This window comes from Triticum aestivum, chromosome 1D, assembly GCF_018294505.1.
Source record: "Triticum aestivum cultivar Chinese Spring chromosome 1D, IWGSC CS RefSeq v2.1, whole genome shotgun sequence".
In the NCBI taxonomy this organism is placed as follows: domain Eukaryota; kingdom Viridiplantae; phylum Streptophyta; class Magnoliopsida; order Poales; family Poaceae; genus Triticum; species Triticum aestivum.
In genome coordinates, this window is record NC_057796.1 from 10127624 (window position 1) to 10150043 (window position 22420).

At 43.4% G+C, this 22420-nt stretch overlaps 2 protein-coding genes across 2 annotated transcripts; one reads left to right on the forward strand and one right to left on the reverse strand.

The window, feature by feature from the left end:
* Positions 1-7796: 7796 nt before the first annotated feature.
* LOC123179884 (pentatricopeptide repeat-containing protein At3g51320) lies at positions 7797-10364 on the reverse strand. The gene is made up of 2 exons (XM_044591786.1): positions 9186-10364; positions 7797-9101 (listed from the first exon to the last, which is right to left on the reverse strand). Exons 1-2 carry the CDS (start codon positions 10258-10260, stop codon positions 8488-8490), a joined length of 1689 nt encoding a protein of 562 aa, XP_044447721.1. The 5' UTR covers positions 10261-10364; the 3' UTR covers positions 7797-8487.
* A 6258-nt stretch (positions 10365-16622) lies between these two features.
* On the forward strand, positions 16623-18116 carry LOC123162700 (uncharacterized). The gene is made up of 2 exons (XM_044580478.1): positions 16623-16991; positions 17115-18116. The coding sequence occupies exons 1-2, from the start codon at positions 16700-16702 to the stop codon at positions 17864-17866; spliced, it is 1044 nt and encodes a 347-aa protein (XP_044436413.1). The 5' UTR covers positions 16623-16699; the 3' UTR covers positions 17867-18116.
* The last annotated feature ends 4304 nt before the right edge of the window (positions 18117-22420 follow it).

The window sequence follows — 22420 nt, forward strand, 5'->3', positions numbered from 1 at the left end:
ATAGGTGAAATTTTGCCATGATACGAAAAAGATATTTCTTGCCATGGTCCATAAAGTAAGTTTGCCTTGTTAGAGAAAATAAAATGTACAAATGATTCTTTAGTAAAAATTGTCATGGCCCATGAAGTATAATTGGCATGATGCAAAAAAGAGTTTGCCATGAATCTTGAATTTAATTTGCCATGATATTAGAAATGAAAATTGCCATGGTGCATGAATTAATTTTGCCTACATTACACATATGACCATAACAAACAAAAACTCTAAAACTTGCCATGGTATTTAAAACACAATTGTTTTTCAAAAACTTGCCATGTGAATGAACTAGAATAATGCAAAATTTGCCATGGGGTAAAGTTGCCATGTCAATAAAAGGTAAATTTGAGACACATAGAATTTTTTTTAAATGAATAAAACATCTTAAGTTGTAATGGAACCGTACATGTAATCGCCATGGACAAGTAAATTTCAAAGGATCAAAACTTTTTTCCATGGCAAATTTTTTTTGAAAGAACAAACTTGCCGTGTTCTCAAACTAATTTAATGGCCATGACAAACATTCTTCGGATGGACATGGCAAAAAGACACAACGAACCATGGCAAAAAATGCATTTAGTTGCCATGAAAAAAAACACAGCTATAAAACAAATACAGGTTTTAGTTGCCATGGCAAGTTTGCCTTGTTTTTGAGCATATTAGGTTGCCATGTTTTTGAACATCTTTAGTTATCATGACAAGTTTGCCATGTTTTTGCACATCTTTAGTTTGCCGTGGCAAGTTTGCAAATGGTTTTGAGCATTTTAGAATGACATGGCAAGTTTGAACTGTTTTTGACCATCTGAAAAGTTTGCCATGTTTTTGAACATCTTAAGTTGCCATGGCAAATTTGACATGTTTTTGAACATCTATAACTTTGCAATGGCAAGTTTGCATGTCTTTGAACATGTTAATTGAACAAGTTTGACATGTTTTCGAACAAACTTAATTAAAAGAAGTTTGCCATGTTTTGGCACATCGTAAAAAGTTTGCCATGTTTTTGAACATCGTAAATTGCCATGGCAAGTTTGCCATGTTTTTGAACATCTTAAGTTGCCATGGCAAGTTTGCCCTGTACTATAACTTTGCCATGTTTTTTAGCATCTTCAGTTGCCATGGCAACTTTTCTGATAAGTAACTTAGAATTATTTTCTCTCTACAATTTTCCCTTGAATACACCGCAGGGAAAACTGGGAATGCATCCAACAATTAGCGATGTATAAGAGTGATATATATGTTACTCTCTCTCCTCAAAACAAAAATACTTCTGACAACCAAAATGTATTTGTACTCGTAAACATTTGAGTTGAGTCAATTACCCTTAGAAACGAACTCCTTTGGACAAGAAGAAATGTATATGTACTCATAAACATTGGGCACGTGACTGGAGAGGAAGCATCACCCAGATGACAAACCCACGCTAGCAATGGCAATGCGAGACCTAAGAAGCTGTGGGTTGATATGCACTAAAACCTCCATAGCATCAACTTTTACATAATTATGAACAGGGTAAGAGGTGCTTCCATAAGAACCATGGGTCCAGTCACCTACCACATAGAATCGCCGGTACGCATCTACCTTGAGGTTGCGCACTAGTTGAATCAACGCCTCCTTGAAGGTTGCGTATTTACAGCCAAAAGCACACACAATGTAGCATAATGTTGCTTCTTACGGGTCCTTGTCCTAACTTTCTAATTTCAGTAAAAAAAAGAGAAAATTGAAAACATAACAAAAGGAAAAATGGAAAGCCGTAAAAAGCCAGCAAAAATAACTGAAGAAAAAGTAAAGAAAACCAGAATGAACCGCCCGAAAAAACGAAGGGGCGCAAAACGAGCGAAGGCATCACGCGATGAACAGCTAATGGGCCGGCCTGTCGTCGTCCGCCCGTAGGCAATTCCTATTACGAATCGGTACGGGCGAGACATAGTCCGGGAGGAACCCAGCGCCCACAGCGTCGCATGTATGGGCCTGGCCCAGGAATGCTCCCTGGCCCCCGCTCGCTCCCTTATTTTTTTATCTCCCCTTTTTCTAACATCAAAGTATTCTTTATTACAAGGTGATCATTGTATTATCTTTTATAAGAGCATCAACAATCTCTACGGGTGGACCTTCCATCCACCCCGCACACACCTTACTCCTAGCTAGTTTGGCTAAATCATGTGAAGCACAATTTCTCTCCTATTTTGCCACTGTATGTACTGTTGTTTTAGAAGAAAAAGATCTGGTTTGCGACAGCACGCACTGCTGTTTCCAGAAAAAACGGTCGGTTTTAAGTTCATGAAATTAAAAAAAGTTCATGAATTTGCAAAAAAATATAAATTTGGAAGTTCATGAGTTTGAAAAAACTTCTTGGATTTTGAAAAAAAAAGGTCTGTGAATTTGGAAAAGGTTCATCGATTTTGAGAAACCAGACTGGAAGCTTCGCAAGACCAGTCTGAAAGCTTTCCAAAACCAAGGATGAACTGCTCCTCGAGACCTCTTAATGGATCGGCCGATAGAACATCGATGGAGGAAGAGGGTGTGCGCCGGGTTCGGGAACACCGTTAACGGGGATTATTTAAAAAATATTATTATTTTAAAAATTTCGGAAAATGTGTGCCCTAATTTGAAAATTTTAGAAGTATGACCCGTCGGCCTCACTAAAGCCGAAAAGGCACTCTTCGGTCTAGCTTAGGCCAAAGATTAGTCTTCAGTCTTGCTTAGGCCGAAGAGTGGCAAAAGTGGGCCGAAGAGCTCCTCAGTTTTCGTTGGGCCGAAGTTGCATGGCCGTCGGTCGAAACCAAGCCGAAGTGCACTCTTCCGCTTTCCTGTGACCAAAGAGTCCTTTTTCTTTTCTTTTCTTCGTCCACCCGGTTGTCTTTCCACCCTTAACCAATTTAGCATTCCCGCTCTTTTTTCTAATACTTTTCTTATTTTAAATATTTAGTTTGCTCATTCGTAGTAATATTATTCTTGCGTCACATCACATTGTTTCTTCTCTCTCCATTTGAATAATATTATTTTAATGTACAATGACATTTTTTAATATGGGTTGAACATTTTCTTCATAAACTATGAATATTTTTTAGTACACGATGAGCATATTTGGAAGACATGATTAAAATTTCTGAAATACACAATAATGTTTTCTAAATACATGTTGAACATTTTCTTAACACGATGAACATTTTCAAGTTACAAGATTAATTATCAAATATAAGATGATCATTCATATTTATTTTCTCTTCTTCTTTTATCCTTGCTACTTATATGGTTTTCGGCCTCATTTTCCTCATAAATGGGGTCAACTTGTTCAGATTTTCGATCTGATTTCCCTTACATGAATATTTGTTTTATAAGATGCAAACATTTACATGTTTATTTTTTAAAATAGGAAAGTAAATATGTAAAAAATACAAAAAAATTAGCAAACTAGATTATAAAAATATGAAAAATATTTTAAAAACAGCGAGAACCCTACATTGTTAAGGCCAGGAAGACAACCGGGTGGACGGAGAAAGAAAGAAAAAAGGACTCTTCAGTCACGGAAAAGCCAAAGAGTGCTCTTCGGCCTGGTTTAGGTCGACGGCCATGGCCTAGCAAAAACCGAAGAGCTCTTCAGCCAAGTTCTGCCACTCTTGGGCTAACCGAGACCAAAGAGTGCCTTTTCGGCCTAAGCGAGACCGAAGAGTGCCTTTTCGGCTTTAGTGAGGCCGACGGGGTCATACTTTTAAATTTTTTGAATTAATTAGGGCACACATTTTCCGAATTTGTTAAAATAATAGCAATACTTAAAAAAAAATCCCCGGCACAGGAGACGCCAAATAGGATTCAGCCTCGTTCTCTCGGGTCTCTTTTCTAGCGTGAATGCTTTTGTTCGCTCGAACGAAACGTTCCCCAGATCCAGGGGGTCCTGGGATGGAACATCAGGGTAGATAATTTTGGAAATCTTAGTACAAAAATTCACAGAAGCCACGACCAATTTGGTCCTGATGAAACCCAGGTGACTGCAAAGCTGAGATGCAGCTCGCCCATATCAATCTAGACGCTCAGCGCACAATCGGACGGCTGCCAAACCTCTTGGTACATTCGTTCACCTAATGTTTCTTTTTTTTTGACATAAGGAGAATGGTTTACATACATAATGACTGGAAGCTTCAATCAGTCTTGCCTGCAATGTTCTTAAGAGAATCTGTGTATTCAATTATTTGCTATTTCTACAACATTGGTTCAAATGGCATTATCAAAATTTCATCAGTAAACATTCGCCTGACCGGCTGACCATGGAAAAGTGCAAGGAAAAAAGAGTAAGAAACTCTACACAAGACCTAGCTTCTATTAAACTTGCCTTGTGCCAACTATGGTCAACGGTCACTGCAGGAACAAGGGAAAAGGAAACATTTCATGGCTGCATCCTTCATCCCATGCCAAATGTAATGAAGAATAATTTGTTCTCGCCAGAATAACTTCAGGTCAGAGTACTGTCCATCGTTCTTTGACCATGTTTACATGTGAGCAATCAAAGTGGCATGAGTCTGGAGATTAACTGACCAAACATGGCCTACATTTGTTGGATCACAAGCTGAAGAATTTTGACTCAAGAACTAGATGATCAGGTTCATATTAACCTAAGATAAACCAAACCAGCGCCGTCACATCTACATCCACACCCCCTCAGCATAAAACACAGCAGGATATAAAGTATTACGCCCTAGAACATTTCACACATAACTTGATACGATTCAAGAAGAGGAAAAGCAGCAGCAACAACAGAGAGAAAAGATGAAAACAAGGACTACGCCCACATCAATATCTCTAAAGACTTTGTACATACCTGTTCCATTCATGATCGTGCTGCTTCTAAACTTTTACTGGTCCCTTCAGTAAAAGAAGATCCTTCTTAGTCTGCTAAATTCCACAATATTGTCAGCTATGGATTCATAAAGACTGATGCGCCTAATGATTGGATTTGTTCTTATTTCTGCTGCAAGGCATATGCGTTCAAAGTAAAAGCTAAAAAATACTGTAATAAAAGCAAAAGCCTAAAAGTTCCATATCCGTGTTTCATGGTAGTTTACTGCACTGGTATGCGGAGACTTGGCTTCAGTTATTTGATATTTCTACAACAATGGCTCAAATGGCATTATCAAAATTTCATTAGGAGACATTGGCCTGACCGACTGACCATGAAAAATTTAAGAAAAAGGAGTAAGAAACTCTACACAAGACTTGGCTTCTAGTATTAAACTTGCCTTGTGCCAATTAAGGTCAACTTGTCGGTGCGGGAAAAGGGCAAAAGAAACTCTCATGGCTGCATCCTTCATCATATGCAAGGTGCATGACCAATATTTTGTAGGTGCTAAGTGAGATGCAGCTCGTCCGCCTCAATCTGGACGCTCACCACACAAATCTCCTAGTATACCTGACAACTCTTTAACATGGGAGAATGGTTTACCAGGAAGGGCAGTATCGCGGCCTGTCGGTGTTGCAGCATTTGATCTCAGCCAAATTTTCTCACTGTTTTTCAACTGCAATTGCACACATAACCAAATAAGATTCAGGGAAGAGGAGAAGCAACACCTAAAGGAAGATCCCAAAAAAAAGGGAAGATCCTCTGTTCTGTTCTGCTATGTTGACGGTCGTGTCACTTGTAAGCATTTACTGATCCCTTATAGAATGAAAAATCCATACTAGTCTGCTCAATACAATTAAATCGCCACCCTTTGTCTACCATGAAATTGCCATGCTCGTGGACTACATTTTGTGGCAAGGTTGGATTCGGCTTTTGTATTTCCTCGGGTCAATAAGTAAAAAAAAGCTATAAAAACCGTAAAAAGGGAAAGGCGAAAGAACTATCATTCAGGTTCCACACATCTCTGTGTCATGGTAGTTTACTGCACTGATACTATGGATAAGCGATTAAATTTGTCCAGCAAAGTACACAACTACAACAAAAAACAGTCTGTGTATTCAGTTATTTGCTACTTCTACAATAATGGCTAAAATGGTGTTATGGTAAAAAAAAATCATCAGGAGACATTGGCCCGACCGGCTGACCATAAGGTGCACGAGAATAAAAAGAAACTCTACGACAAGACTTGGCTTCTGTTAAGCCTGCCTTGTATTGTACCAAGCCCGGTCAACTGCCAGTGCAGGAAGAAGGCAAAGGAAAAGACCTCTTGGCCGCACCCTTCATCCTATGCAAAATGTATGAACAATAGTTTGTTCTCACCAGAATAACTACAGGTCCCCATAAAAAAATAACTACTGGTCAGACCACTGTCGGTTGTTCTTTGACCAAGTCCAAGTGATATGAGTCTGTAGATCCACTGACCAAGCATGGCCTACATTGGATCACCAAGCTGAAGACTCGTGATCAAAGAACTAGATGATCAGGTTCATATTGTCTAAGGATAAATCAACCAGTGCCATCACATTGACATCAACACACCGTCAGCATAAAACACAGCAGGATCTAGAAGATTACACCCTAGAATATTTACAATTCAAAGAGGAAAAAAGGCAGCAACAACAACAGTGAGGAAAGATGAAACGAGGACTACACTACATCAATGTCTCTGAAGACTTTGTACATACCTGTTTTGAATGATCGTGTTGCTTCCAAACTTTTACCAATCCCTTCAGTAAAAGAAGATCCTTCTTAGTCTGCTAAATTCCATAATATTATCATCTATGGTCACCATCAAATTGCCATATCCGTGAATTCCATTTTTGCTAAAACTGTCATGTGATCAAGTTTACAGTTTTGATATTTCTAAGCACCATTGCTTTTTCCAACTCTAGGTCAATTTTGTGGCCACGGATTTATACAGATTGATGAGCCACATGATTGGATTTGTCTCGCTTATTTCAGCAGCAATGTGGGCATTCAGCTAGTCAATAAGTTAATACTAAAAGCTAGTCAATAAGTTATTTGCTTTAGTTGACATAGTGAGTGGAACCACAAATTTTATAAAAAAAAATGTTCATGAACTGCGAAAAATGTTCAATTTAAAAAAAACATGAATTTTACCAAAGAAATAATCTTTTTTGAGGAAAATATTCATGACTTTAGAAGATTGTTCATTACACTTAAAAAGGCTCATGAGTTTTAAAAATGTTCCCGGATTTAGGGAATGGTCATGTATTGAAACAATATTCGTGTATTAAAAAAAGGGGGGAAAAGGAACCAGAAATATAAAAAGAAAAGCAAAAAATGGAAAAATAAAAAACTGAAAGAAAAATAAGAAACGCAGGAAAAACTGAAGAAAAACTAGCCAAAACCATGAAAATAAATAATAAAAGAATAACACAGTTAGAAATAGGCCGGCCTCGTGCTTGTCTTCCCCTGTGTGTCAACTGACTATATGTCGCAGAGAGCGACATATAGGATTTAGCGCAAAAGGTCAAGTCAGGTGGTCTGACAGGCAGGCCTGATTTGTCGAGGTACCCTCAACATGGCCTCCGTTGCCCAGTACCAGTAGCCTAAAGTGCTGCAACATTTTATTTCATTTTCGGCAAATGCTACAACATGTTGTATGTTAAAATAAGAGAGAAGCCCAAAGTACTCTCTAATGATCACTGGAGTTTAAGAACATACAGGAGACTAATATTAGCATTAGTGGAGATGCAACGTTCAGCTAGTCAATAAGTAAAAGCTCAAAAGCTGTAAAAAACGGAAAGGCTAAAAGGGCTGCATTCAGGTTCCATATCATTGTGTCATGGTAGTTTACTGTACTGGTATTATGGGCCACTATCTCAATTTGTACAGCAAACTGACAAAACTACAGAGAATCCGTGTATTCAATTATTTGCTATTTCTACAACAATGGTTCAAAATGGCACCATCAAATTTCATCAGTAAACATTCGCCTGGCTGTCTGACCATAAGAAAGTGTAAGAAAAAAGAGTAAGAAACTCTACACAAGACTTGGCTTCTCTTAAACTTGCCTTGTGCCAGTTACGGTCAACTGCCAGTGCAGGAAAAAGGCAAAGGAAAGATCTCATGGTAGCATCCTTCATCCTACGCAAAATGTAAGTTCAACAAATTGTTCTCACCAGAATAAGTACAGGCCAGCCCTTCAGCTCTGTTAATTTGTCACAGCATTACCCAAACTTGTAATTTGCCAAGCAATATGAACTCCAGCAGGAATGCAGCAATGTGTTCCTCTTGGTAAACATCTCAAGAGCTCAATCTTATTATCCTCCCAGGCAGAAGGACCATCCTGAGTTTCTTGTATGGACCGTGGAGCGTCACTTGTACACATCTGTATATGCAAAGTATCATCTCAAATATTTCTGATTCAAGAGAATCTTAAACAGCTTCACACAGATACGCCTGAGGATACACTTCTTGCAACCCTGTGTCTTACATGTGGGGTCACAGCATAGCCTACTGTTCCAGCTAGCTGCCTCCTGCCTGCCTGCTCAAAACCCATGCAGCTCGGAAATGGTCTGTGAGTGAAGACTGCACTATTTTATCCCGGGTTCAGTTTGCACATCTTCTCTGCTTGTAAACTGCAGCTTTGAAACCAAGTCATCCAGGATAACATATATTTCCTGATTCTCAGGTTGCCTCTCCCTAATTTTAAATTCACTTGCGATCTCATTTAGATCCACCAGACGGTGTCCAGGACTGAACCTCCCATCGCTTTCCTTTATGATAGCCTTCACCCTGTGAGCATCTTCCCATCTTCCCGCCGAAGCATATACACTGCACAACAGAGCATAGTGAGCACAGTTGCTTGGTTCCAGCTCGATCAACCTGAGGGCTATACGTTCCCCAAGTTTCCATTCCCCTCTGAATCGGCACAACCCAAGCAAACCACCCAATGCACGTGCCTTCAGCTCCTCTGGCACGCTCTTCAAGAGGCTCTCTGCTTCTTCCAGAAGGCCAACACTCCCATACAGATTCGCCATGCACCAATAGTGTGCAAATGTTGGCCTGAGACTGTACGTCGTGGTCATCTGGTTGAAATATACCTTCCCAGCATCCAGGAGACCTAAACGGGTACACGCGCAGAGTACACCAATGAAAGTGACTTCATCTGGTCGCAGAACCCATTGGTTATCTGAACCATTCTTCCCTGAAAGCAAGCACTAGATATATCAAACTTGAAAACACATGGAGCCTAACAGAAGTACAAGCATATACAAGCCAATGTACTCACCTCGTCCAATCATCTCATGGAACAGCTGAAGCCCGTCAGCAGGTTCGCCATACACGCAATGCCCGATGATCATTGCATTCCAGCAAACAACATTCCGGACATTGAGCCGATCAAACACCTTCCTCGCAGCCGCCACCCTCCGGCACTTGCCATACATATCAACCAGCGAAGTCCAAAACAAGAGGTTATCCTCCTCGAAGCGGCGCAAGTATGCACAATGCACCTCCCTGCCAGACCCCAGCCTCCCCAGCCTGGCGCACGCGGTGGCCGCCCCGACCATGGTCGTCGCGGTGCCCCTGACCCCGACCCCCGCCATCCACCGCACCACCTCCAGCGCCTGCTCGGGCCGCTTCGCCTTCACATACCCATTGATCATGACGTTCCAGGACACCACGTTCCTGAGGAGCATTCCGTCGAACAGCTGGCGTGCGGCATCAATGCCACCGCCCAGGGAAGCAGCGTGGGCCGTCATCATGGTGTTGTGGGACGCGATGTCCCTGAAGGGCATTTCGTCGAACAGGTGGCGCGCGGAGGGGAGGCTGCCGGCGGCGCCGTAGAAATGGAGGAGCGCGTTGGCGGCGTGGGGCGGCGGCGCGAAGAGCAGGCCGCGTCGGAGCAGCTGCGCGTGGAGCGCGAGCGCGGCGGGGAGGTGGCTGCGCGGGGAGCGCGCGGAGGCGGCCACGGAGAGCAGCGGCGGGAAGGCGAAGGCGTCGGGGAAGCCGGAGGGGGCGTGGGCGCGGAGGAGGTGGGCGAAGAGGGAGAGCAGCGCGGAGAAGGGCACGCGCGGGGCGACGGCGCGGAGGGCGGCCGAGAGGGAGAAGAGCGGGAGCGGCGGGGGCAGGTGGCGGAGGAGGAGGCGCACGAGGTGGGTGGCGGAGGTGGCGGTGGTGGTGGAGGCGGCGGCGGCGGAGAGGAGGAGGCCCGAGGGGACGGGGTGGCCGAGGAGGAGGCCGCGGCGGAGGAGGAAGGCGTGCGCGCGGAGCACGGCGCCGCGGGAGCGGAGGCCGCGGCGGAGGAAGGCGTGGAGGTCGTCGGCGGCGGGGGCGGGGGAGGCCGAGGTGGAGGTGGCCGCCATTACGGGGGGAGACGGGGACGACCTCGGGGCGGCGGCGCCATGCGGGGGGGTCGGACGGGCCAGACTCGGCGGCTGGTTTGGTTTACGGCCTGCTGGGCTCGGGCTGCTGGCGCTGACGGGCGGGGCCCACTTGCAGGCCGGGGTTTTGGATCTGCCGCTTCAGTTGAGATCTGAGCGTACGCGGAGGATCACACTGAACGGATGAGTAGATCAATTCACCATCTAGAAAAAAAGAAAGTATACTTTTCCCCCTCAAATCTGCCTCGATGGATCAAATTCGTCCTGAACTCTAAAACCGGATCAATCACCCCCTGAGCTTTGCAAAACCGGATAAATGTCACCCCGGAGCGGTTTTGAAAGGAATTGAAGGTGGTTTTCTTACCAATGATCGTTAATGATGCTGACTGGGCAGCGGCAAGGAACGGTTTGGGGTTAAATTTCCCCATTTTCTCGACCTTCTTTTTTGCCTCTGTTCGCCGGCCGCCGGCGTCAAATTCCTAACCACCGTTGCTACCCCGACCGCCCTGACTTCGCCTACAAGCTCCCGGTGAGCGGGCGCCCCTCTTACCTTCTTCCCCGTCCGATTCCCTCACTCATAGCGTCGCCCACTCGGGCTCGAGATCGGCCGTGCCCGCGCCCGCCCAGCCACACCGCGCACCTAGCCTGCTCGTACGGTGCCGGGCGGAAAGGAACTAGGATGACTACACACTGAACAAGTGGGGCTTTGCAAGTAGTAATAGCACTTGGAATTGGTTGGGATCAAAATCGCATGACGAAAATTACGTGAATCCTAGACGCCTCACATGAACAACAAAATTGACATGGAAGCAAAGACCGGATTAATAGAACAAAATCGCATGATGCAAGTAGCGGCCTGAAGCACGACCGGGGTGGGCGCCGTACGAGTTCCTCCCGGCAGTGTGCGACCTCTGCCGCCGCTGTCGTGCGCGAGAAGATTTACAAGGAGGCTGTCGGCGACAAGATGCAGCTAAACGGCAGCAGTGACGATAACGGCGACATCTGCATCGGCGAGATCACAAGGCACATATCATCTTTCATCAGATTGGCCCCCGTAGAAATCTATATATAGACATGAATATTCTCAATATGAAAATCACTCAAATATATAGAATACATACAAATGTACTTGTACCAAAGTGCTGATACAATATATTGTGATATACAATATATGATGACAACAATACTTATGTTCTTATTAGAACATCGTAAATGGACATAAATTATGTTGACCACTCAGAAGATTGAGAGACTAAACAATGTCTTCAAACATGTTAGTTGAGTCATATTCAACCACACGTTCTCCGTGTCCATAGGAACCCGTCATCACTGGTGATGTCGGGTTGAAGGTTGAAGTGATCTTCAAACCTTTGCCCTTGAGTTCATTGTGTCCCAAGAATTGCTGATACAGAATATCCAGCCCAGTCAGCATCCTTAATAAGAAAACCACCTTCAATTCTTTCCAAAACCGCTCAGGGGTGAAATTTATCCGGTTTTACAAAGTTCAGGGGGTGATTTATCCGGTTTTGGAGTTCAGGGGGGATTTGATCCATTGAGACAGATTTGAGGGGGAAAAGTATACTTTCTTCTCTAGAAAAATAGTGTTGATTAATTTGGATTCCACTTCCAGGGAAGTCAAAATGACGAAATTGAGTGTGTTCTTTAGCCCCAATACAAATGTTGTGGTCAGAGAGGATGTACGTAGAGAGCTGAACATTGTTACTGAGGCCCTATCTGACACGTATTTGGGGCTGCCGACAATGGTTGGCGTGGATAAAAGCGACTGTTTTCAACATCTTGTTGATAGAGTCTGTCAGAGATTGAAGGGATGAAAGGGAAAAAATTCTATCTATGCAAGGCAAAGAGATATTTTTAAAATCAGTGGTTCAGGCAATTCCTTCTAACATAATGTTAGTATTTAAGCTCCCTAAATATATTTGTAAAGTTGTTACTAATGAGATATCAGGATTTTGATGGGGGGATAATGAAGAAACGAATAAGATTCAAAGATACATTGGTATGCATGGTGGAAGATGTGTGTTTCGAAGAAGAAAGAGGGATTTGGATTTAGGGACCTACACAGTTTCAGTTTTGCTATGTTAGCATAGTGTTGGCGCCTTATTCAAAACTCAGATTCTCTATGTGCACGTGTCCTGAGCTCGAAATATTATTCGGAGAGGATGAGGTGGCGATGGAGGTGGAGAGGAGGAGGCCCAAGGGGACGGGGTGGCCGGGGAGGAGGCCATGGCGGAGGAGGAACACGTACACGCGGAGCACGACGCTGCAGGTCCGGAGGCCGCGGCGGAGGAAGGCATGGTCGGCGGCGACGGCGGGAAAGGCCGAGGTGGAGGTGGCCGCAATTACGGGGGGAGACTGAGATGACCATGGGGCGGCGGCGCCATGGGGGTCGGGCGGGCCAGACTCTGCACCTGGTTTGGTTTAGACCCGCTGGGCTCGGGCTGCGAGGCTGACGAGCGGGGGCCACTTGCATGCCGGGGTTTTGTTGGTCACCGAGGTTGGATCTGCCACTTCAGTTGAGATCTGAACTGGCGTAGTAGATTAGTTCACCATCTAAAAAAATAGTGTTGATTAATTTGGACTCCACTACTAGGGAAGTCAAAATGCTTTAAAGTGGAATAAATTCGGTCTTTTGGCATACGCCAAGTCATTTCATACCGAAACATTGCATTCGAGTTGAATCACCCTTCTAGGGAATAGTTAAATTATAATCCTAGAAGCATCCATTTACGTAGTGCAACTTTCATCCCATCCATCCACCCGTCATTTTTGGCTTTATTCCGAAGTTTGCGCTACTTTGGTCTTTTGAACGAAGATATAATTTATGATCCATTTGGATGTGTGTCATTGGTGCATTGCACATGAGAAAAATTGGTCATCACACAGGGCTTTTTAAGTTGCCTGCCTGCAATATCATACTCTGCAACAAATCATGTGAGATATTGTCCTAGTTACTGATCCACCGTACACAATGCGTACACGGTATTTTGACAAAGATTGAAATGTGAATTTTGAAACTACAATGAGATTTCTATGAAATCAACGTATCATGCTTAACTATCAGAAATCCAACTCGGTGCCCATGCTCATATGCTCCTGGTCAGGAAAAAATCAAATCAAATACTAGAAAAATTCAAAAAAAATCCATTTTTTGTGTGGTAGATAATGTGATGCGTGAGGTCCGCTCCAAATTTTGACTCATTTGACATCTGAGCAGCTCTCAAAAAAAAACATTGGCACTTGGCACTGAATTGGAAAACACCGACATGGTTCTTCTGTGAGAATCTTATTGTTTCAGACCATCCAAATACTCTAGGCTGCTAAAATGATAACCTCCATGAATAAAGGAACTACTAGTTTAATTTGGTGGCCGCAAAAGGCTTCAAAGGCTGGAGAATTTATAGTTTTCTAGAGCATAAAAATTATAGCACCTAGCAGCAGATTGCAAGGTTCCCTTCACTAGATACTCGATATTGCACAATCATAGGAAGGTGGTGGAAGTTTTTCATGTGCAACAAATTCTTTGTGTTTAGTCTATCACAAAGTAATCGTGAGAGAAACACTTCATGCTTCAATTGACATGGGCTGTTCCAATCCCAAAAGAAGTGAAGTGGGGTAAGTTGATATCCAATAAGAACCTTAATATGCTTTTCCGCTGAAGAAAATGAGGTGATCCTACAAGTAGCTCCAACTATCATCTACATCAACAATGTCAACTTGAATGCAAATTTCTTCCATGGTTTAAAAGTCATGGAAGTCTCTGTCGTGACAAGGGAGGATGAGATAAGTCCTCTAAATATTCTAGAGTCAACACTTGTTAATTGTGAGTAACCATTTTTGGCATCAATGATGAATTTTAGAAACCTGTTGTGCATGCATCGACTTTCCATAAATCATACCAGAAGTAAACTTACTTCCCATTTTTCAATGTGACATCTAGTTATTACCCTGAAAAGATCCCACTAGGCTATTGCCGGATATAGAACCATCACTATAGTAGGTGCTCTAGATTAGCTTAACCCAAGGGATGCCAGCTCCATCGATGAATTTGTATAAATTCTTTAGTGTGATGTGGTAGGCTCCCAGATTTGGCCCAATGTTCATACTAGGAAAGGACACTTGCTTTGTTTTATGAATCGCATGCCAACATCACACACCAATGTGGCAGGCTTTGAGAATGAACCCAACCAACAAAAAACTTGATGGGTGTGTTGATTTTCACTCGAGTAGATGCTCATTGATTCTTACAAATACAAGGAAATCCAGGAATTCAGATGAAGTGGATCTCCAAATCCTATGGGCGGCTTAGAAGCTCAAACCCTAGAATAAGATCAAGCTCAACTACTTTCTTCTCAAATCTTGTCTGACCCAAGAAATGGAGTTGATTCATATACTCATAGTCTGTATCATTACCATGAAAATTGGGACGAGCCTAAAGCCCACTTGGAGATGCATCCTGATAGGATGAACGTAGGACAAATCTCGAGTGCCATCAACATGCAACGATGACAAGTCCTAAGTGCCTTCAACCCATAGCTCCTCAAAGAATTCATCCCAGTGAGTCAGCCTAGGATAGGGTAAGTTCATTAGGGAAACAATTTAGTCTCACTAGGTGAATCTTGAACGAGTGTTGAGTGCCTTCAACACACATCTAGGACAAGTCCCGAGCGCCTTCAATGCTACGCACGTCATCTTTGTTGAAGAGAGAGCTTCTCTTCATCGCCCATCTTGGGATTCATCATATCAATTTCCTTCATGACATCACAATCTTGATTTGGCGAAGCAACATTAAGGGTGTTGCTAGGGATGTCGTCCTCGTCAAGAGGGCTTTGTTCCAAATGCATACGTGTAGAACTTCAAAGACCTGCTTACTCTTAGGTTAAGCATCTGCAAATGTTCTCACAATTTTTTCTGTACTGCATAAAAACATCCTTTGCTTTTGGCTTAGTGGTGCGAAAGGGGAGACCAACGAAGATAGGGTGTGGCTAGATCTTAGCCAACGGTTAAGTCTAAGTCCAATGATGTCAGCATGTTTTTTTTCCTTTTTTCTCAAATATTGTTAGATTTTTGTGTTTTTTGATACATGAATATGTTTCTCAATTTTTCCATCGAGTCTAAAATCAAGTAAAATAGGTAAAAATTAGTTGTGTATGCCTGACGGACATGCAACTTCAGTTGCGCGCGGGAACTAACCTGTGGGAGGAGATGTTCAGTGGGAGGAGGCGTTCCCACCGACTACGAGGCGCGTACGGTGATTTCGTACTGCAGTTGCGCGTGACCGACGGGCACGCAATTTGCACAATCGGCTGGTGTACAACTATGATTGAACACTGGTCTACGGGAGTTGCACGCGAGAGGACATGCGTGCGTCCGTGGTGCAAGTGTGTACTGCGCGTCTGGCGTGAAGTTCTGCCTCACCGGCCGGCAGCGGCGCCACGCGGTACCATGATTAGTTAACTCCCTAGCTCGCCGCGTCAACGCATTGACAAGCCCTGGTCTTCACGCCATCTACGTAACATGCACATGCGCCGCTAGTCTCGCCGTAATTCCATGCATGCTAAACTAGCACCAACTCAACGTCGGCATGGTTAATTGAGGACGACGCGAGACCAAGGAGGGAGAAAGAAGATGGCCAAGTCCACCAATGGAATGGGCCGACAGCTTGGACGGAAGCTAGTGGCCAACTAGTGCATATACACAATACAGATAGGCACTAGATAGTACATGGTTGTTTGCATTGCATGCATGTTATGTGTGGAGCACGTACGTACGTGCGGGCGACGCCATTGACCACTAGTGCAAGTGTGGAGCAATTTGCATAATTATCTATGTATGTTATGCACGTAGGGTTGCTTAGCAGGGAGAAATGGGGAAAACTGCATGGTCTTCATAGGTTCCTATTTTCTCACGTCGAAGCATATATATTTTGACCCCCACCTGGCTAGGCAGCTAGCCACTTGATCGATCAACTTGATTGATGCAAGTGTGGATGCTATAGTTACGTACCCATGCTATGCACAGCACATTGAGACGGTAGCTTAGCAAGGAGAAATAGCTCTCGATCGATCACCTGGCTAGCTACAACCTGATCACCTGACTTAACTAATGCAAGTGTGCATGCAATAATGACCGTCTCGTGGTCGTGGTGCATCCATGCACGCACGCTTCGCAGGTAAGAAAAGCCACCACCCCATTGCTGGCCCGGCACGTACCCTCCGGCAGCTTTGCCTCTAGGTCAACTCCCCTAGCTAATTCATGGCGCCCAGGCCCAGCCGCTATATATAAGACACACACCCTAGTATCACAATTCACAATAACCACAACCACAGCCAGCAAGATCTAGTCAAAGAAACACATCAATCCAGAGCGTCCACCAGAGTCACTAACTTGTCCAGCCGCAGCAATGGCGGTGCGGTGGCCATCGCCCGCCGTGGCCGCGTTGTGGATCGGCGCGAGCCTCCTAGTCCTGTGCACGCTCATGGCGTCGTCGGCGTCAGCCCAGGCGCCGCCGCCACAGGTGCGTAAGGTGCCCAAGGGCAGCAACCTGGTGGTGATCAAGCCGGGGGTCGGGAAGCGCAACAGCAAGTTCACCTGCACCGACACCAAGAAGAAGCGGCCCGGGTGCGAGGCCACCTGCCCCAGCCGCTGCCCCAAAGAGTGCCTCGTCCTCTGCCCATCCTGCATGACCTTCTGCCGTAAGTAGTTTATACTTGTATGGCTATTATTACTTGATGAATTGAGTGTAATTTTTGTAGTGCACTTATACATGCATATATATGCTAATCTTATTGCATGCATGATGTGCTTTTTGTATGCAGTGTGTGACTTCTACGCGGGGGCGTCGTGCGGCGACCCGCGCTTCACCGGCGGCGACGGCAACAACTTCTACTTCCACGGCAAGAAGAACCAGGACTTCTGCATCCTCTCCGACGACGACCTCCACATCAACGCGCACTTCATCGGCAACCACAACCCCGCGACGAGCCGCGACTTCACCTGGATCCAGGCCGTGGGTGTCATGTTCGCCCACCACCGCCTCCACCTCGGCGCGGTCCGCTCCGCCCACTGGGACTCCGCCGTCGACCACCTCGACCTCGCCTTCGACGACGAGCGCATCGACCTTGCTCCCGCCGACGGCGCACGCTGGTCCTCCGCGTCCGTGCCCGGGCTCTCCATCACCCGCACGGCGCAGGCTAACAACGTCGTCGTCGAGCTCAAAGGGGTGTTCCGGATCGTGGCCAACGCCGTGCCCATCACCGCCGAGGAGTCCAAGGTGCACAGCTACGGCGTCACCGCCGACGACTGCCTCGCACACCTCGACCTCGGGTTCAAGTTCCAGGCGCTCTCCGACGATGTCCACGGCGTGCTCGGCCAGACCTACCGCTCCGACTACGTCAACAAGCTCAACGTCACCTCGAAGATGCCCATCATGGGCGGCACCGCCGACTACGTCTCCTCGGCTCTGTTCGCCTCGGACTGCGCCGTCACGAGGTTCGGCCGCCCCGCCTCCGCGGCAACAGCAGCCACCGCCGGCGGAATTGCCATGGTCACCGACGCCAAGTACGTCTAGGCGATCGATCGAAGAGTCAACTGGGCGGTACTTGCGTGCTAGCGTACGTGCTGCGTCTGGCGTCAATCTTCAACTAAGTAACGTGCATGAGCGAACTCTACGTGTCTGATCTGTTAAGTAATGTTTGTTAAAGTATTTTGTCATGGATTGACCATCCTGACGATTAATTTGTTGGTATATATGTAAGTGGATATGTATTGTTTTGACAATAATTAATTGACAAAATGAGAAATAAGTTCACAGTGTGTAATATGTACGGTCTATTGTTTTTCCTTTCCAAATTGCTATAGTGCAGTTATCCAAATTGTTTTTCACATTTCATTGATATTCTATTCAGAAGAAACTATTGCTGATGTCGAAAAAATGCTAACATGTGAAAATAGGCTTCCATTGGGCTCTGCTCCAACTAAAGAAAACAATTTGTTAAATCCTAGTCCCCCCGTCACAAAATAAGTGACTTAGCTTTGTACTGACTTTGTATTAAAGTTAGTACAAAGTTGAGCTTGATACGGAGGGAGTATATGGCTAGGCAATATTGGCACCTGTGGGTTTACTTAGTCCTCTTTCAATGCATTGGTGCTTAGGTGAGGTGCTAAATGCATTAAAAATCTTAGCAACTAATCGGCCTTATAGAATTCTACTTAGAGAAATAAATCAGTTTTTGTTGAAGGCTTGAAGCACATGTGCTTATTTATAAAGGGTAAACACTTAATTAGGCATCTCTCCTGTAGAGATAAGCGCTGGTGCTTCAAAAGAACTAGTTTATTTTACTAAGCGCCTCTCTAAGCGCCTTGCATGCATAGGTATTTAGTTTTCGCAGCTAAGGTGTATTTATTTAATTGTTTAACAACTAAACTATTGGTTGGTAGACATTTTGCACTCCAGGCGTTTAGCATCGTTTCTTTTGTTGGATCAACATAATGCTCTCTCTCCTCTTTAATTACTTTGTCACGTCACCTTTTTTTTTTTCCTATATAGCACCCTTAACACATGTACACCATGAAGCACTGGGAAGAGTTTCAGTTACTTTCTATGAACTCTGAAGATTTTTTTTTCATGTTTTCAGTGTATCATGTCCACATATTAATGATATCAATAAATGATAATCAACTTTATTTTAACACAGTAAAAATGCAGATGCTCACATATACACACATACACTCAATCCTATCAATGCACATGCACACCCTATCCCTATGAGCACCTCTGAGATACCGAGCCGACACAACATCTTAAGATTTACGAAGTCGCCACATAACTGGAAAGGCTGAAATTAATCCAGGAAAATGCGAGCACCTGCCAGGTCTAAGGCTTGAACCCTAGTAGGTTGATTGCACAAGGAACATAACCATCTCACCTATACTCAACTCGCATAAATGATAATTATCTGCGAGGCACTAAAGAACTATCTCCACATCAAAACCAAGAAATATATTCCCAAGAGGGCACATAGTGTTTGAAACAGAATGAAACCAAGTTGACACGTGCTCTATTGTTTTCCCTTTCAAAACCGTAAGCATCAACGCATGAATTCGTTGAAATTGTATATTTTTTGTTCAATGGTATTTATTCAATAAAATTTATGAAGTTTCAATTACTCATTCGAATCCCGCTTCGGTACAACCTCCCTCACTAAATGTGTAAAGGGCAATATTGACCTTTCACATATCATACGTATCTATGGTGGGTCGCCCGGAATAATATACACAGTAAATTTGCCTCTCCAGCGACATAAAAAAGAAGTCAGCACAAACCACCCATGCTAGGATTCAAACTACAAACCTCCAGGTCAGAGGGGAGCATAACTTACCAGTCAGGCTAACAAGCCTTGGTGAACAAAATGGAAATGCGCAAGCTTAAGAACTAAACACAACACTAAATCTAGACAATTTTTGATTTTTTTTAATATTTACTGAAAACTGTGAACACGTTTTTTTAAAGACTAGTAATGTTTGAAAATCCGACAATTTTTTGAACAACTTGAATTTTTTCAAAATTTCATTTTTTAATGTAAAAAAATTGATACAAACAATTTTTGAAAATCCTAAACATTTTCTGAATTTTGAGGACAAAATTGGGTAATGCCAAAATTTATCGAAATTTTGAACAATTTTGCAAAAGCACGAACAATATTTAAAATTAATAAATATTTTCCGAACACATGAACATATTTTAAGTTTCTGAGAAAAATTAAAAACCGTAAATTTTTTAAATTCCAAATAATGTTTGTTTCTTTTGAAAATCACCAAAATAAATAGCAATGCGAGGGATCAAACCATGTAACTGCCGCTGCTGGCCGCTCATCGCTAGCCACATGAGCTAATAAGCTTCAGCGTCTAAGTAGGAAAGGCGGACTATAACAACTATCCCTCAGCGATTGGATAACTTTATCGAACCAATATTTCCTCAATATCTCTTCTTTTTGTTCATTTTTTGTTTCTTTTCCATTCTTCGTGGACTACAACAAAATTTTCAACACGAACATTTTTTTTGCAAAACACTAAGAAATTTGAAATCTAATACGAACTTTTTTAAAACCAATTATTTTTCAATTTACCCAAACATTTTTCGTATTTGTGTAGATCTTTTTTTAAATAAGAATATTTTTTAAATTCCAAACAAATTTTGAAAGCAAGAACATTATTAAACTCTTCAAGCAGTTTTGAATTTGTTAGCAAATTTTGAAAAAAAAGAAACATTTTTGGATTTTTTAACAAATTTTGAAAAGGGACATTTTTTGAATCGATGGTTTTTTCAAATCCGCGGGCGCTTTGGCTGGCTCAACAGGAGCGATGTCGTCGCCTATTTGGGCCAAGGTCTAAGCATTATTTCTATTTTTTATTTTTCTTCTCTTTTTTCGTTAATTCATTTTTCTCCTTTTGTACTATTTTTTAAGACCGGTTCAAAGTTTGAAATAATGTGTGTAATAGCAAAATAACAGTTTTAAGTAACAATTTTAACTTTAAATTCTTTTTCCTTCAAATATTTATTAAGTCCTTCTATAAAAACATTTATTTTTATCCCAAGTCAACCATTTGGTCTAGCCCTCCACGTTTTTGGTAAAGGGCTTTGGCCTAGCATGGATTATAAGACTACAAAAGGAATTCTTCTTATTTGCTATCATGTAACTTGGATTGGTCTAGTGGTTACGACTTGCACTCCCATTAGGCCCTTTTTGGTTTTCAAAGCCCAAAGGGGCGGGGGATTATTGGGGATTTGGTGAATCCCTCCCAAATCCCATAAAATCCCCGCTCTTCCCCAACCTCTTCCATCCCCAGCCCTCTTTCTCTAAAATTACTTGTTTGGTCACATCCATGGTGGGGAGAGAAGAAACCGTAGGAAGGGTAGGAGAGGGAAGGGGAGGTGGCGGCGACGGCATACCCTAGAAGCCTTGTGGCGGACCAGTCTCCTTGTGGCTGGCGGGAGACGCCAGTGTGGAGGCGGCTCTTTCTTACTGATGCCTCACGTCGAGCGAGTCAAGGGCCAAGCCACGAGGTAACCCTCGATGCATGAAAGCCCCGTGGAATGGAGGGGATCGAAGGAGGATTTTGGGGCTGGCCTGGTATAATCCCTATACACCAAATACAGGCTTGAGGATTTTAGGGGCTTTTGAGCCCAAGAGGGAAAATCCTCTAGAAGCCTCCGTGGGCCCTGTGTGCCAAACAAGGCCTTAGTGAGTGCATGGGTTCGATCCTCCTCCTCGCATATTTATTTTATAGTTTGTTGGTTCAGTTGTAGCGGGCCTTGCATGTGTGTCCCACTTATCAGGGTCCATGCGCCTGCTTGTTTGGCCGGCATTACTACAATAAGTACACCCGCGTACTTCAATAGTGTAAAACAAAATTGATTGGCAATTCCAAAATTCTTAGTCATTTGCACCATCGACAATCACTTATTCTTTATCACTATGTGTTAGACCAGATGCTTAGTTTTGGTAATTAGATATGATGATGTATGCTAGTTCCTCCATATAACAATAGTATTTCTAAAATATTATATTTTCATGGTTTTATACATATGATACAATAGTATTAGTAGTCAATGTTGTATCTTAAAGATTGAGTTAGTGCTAAAACTATCACCTTTTTATAATATGGAGATAGTAGTTGCTTGCTTGTATGACCCATCTTCATTGCATATTCATCACGTTTGTGTTCCTCTTTGAAATACGGAATTTTATACCGCAAACCAAAATTCTAATGGCAATTCAAAGTTTTTTCCTCACCGAGGTTCTTCGCACAGAAGGATGATCAATCTTCACTAAAGAGAGTCAATTTAGTTTGTCAAGTGCATTTGAGAGTTCTTGATCTCCGGCTGTTGAAGGTTGAAATGACTTGAAGTAGTGACTTCAAGGGGAAAGGATTTGTGGCACGCAAGTGCGGGGGCACTCATGTCCCTTGTGCCCTTTTTTTATTTTGTCTTCTGATTTTCAAAGTTTTATATCTTTTAAACAAAATTTTCAAAGTAAGTTCTGTTTTCATATTCGTTTTCCTCGTGACCAGCACTTTCAATTAAGATCCATTTTGAATATGTTTTGATGACTTTTGAAAACGT

Coding starts and splice junctions, on each gene's coding strand:
- LOC123162700 (XM_044580478.1), top strand. CDS start 16,700: ATGGCGGTGCGGTGGCCATCGCCCGCCGTGGCCGCGTTGTGGATCGGC. Junction 16,992..17,114: donor ATCCTGCATGACCTTCTGCC/GTAAGTAGTTTA, acceptor TTTTGTATGCAG/TGTGTGACTTCTACGCGGGG.
- LOC123179884 (XM_044591786.1), bottom strand. CDS start 10,260: ATGGCGGCCACCTCCACCTCGGCCTCCCCCGCCCCCGCCGCCGACGAC. Junction 9,102..9,185: donor CCATGAGATGATTGGACGAG/GTGAGTACATTG, acceptor GCTTGCTTTCAG/GGAAGAATGGTTCAGATAAC.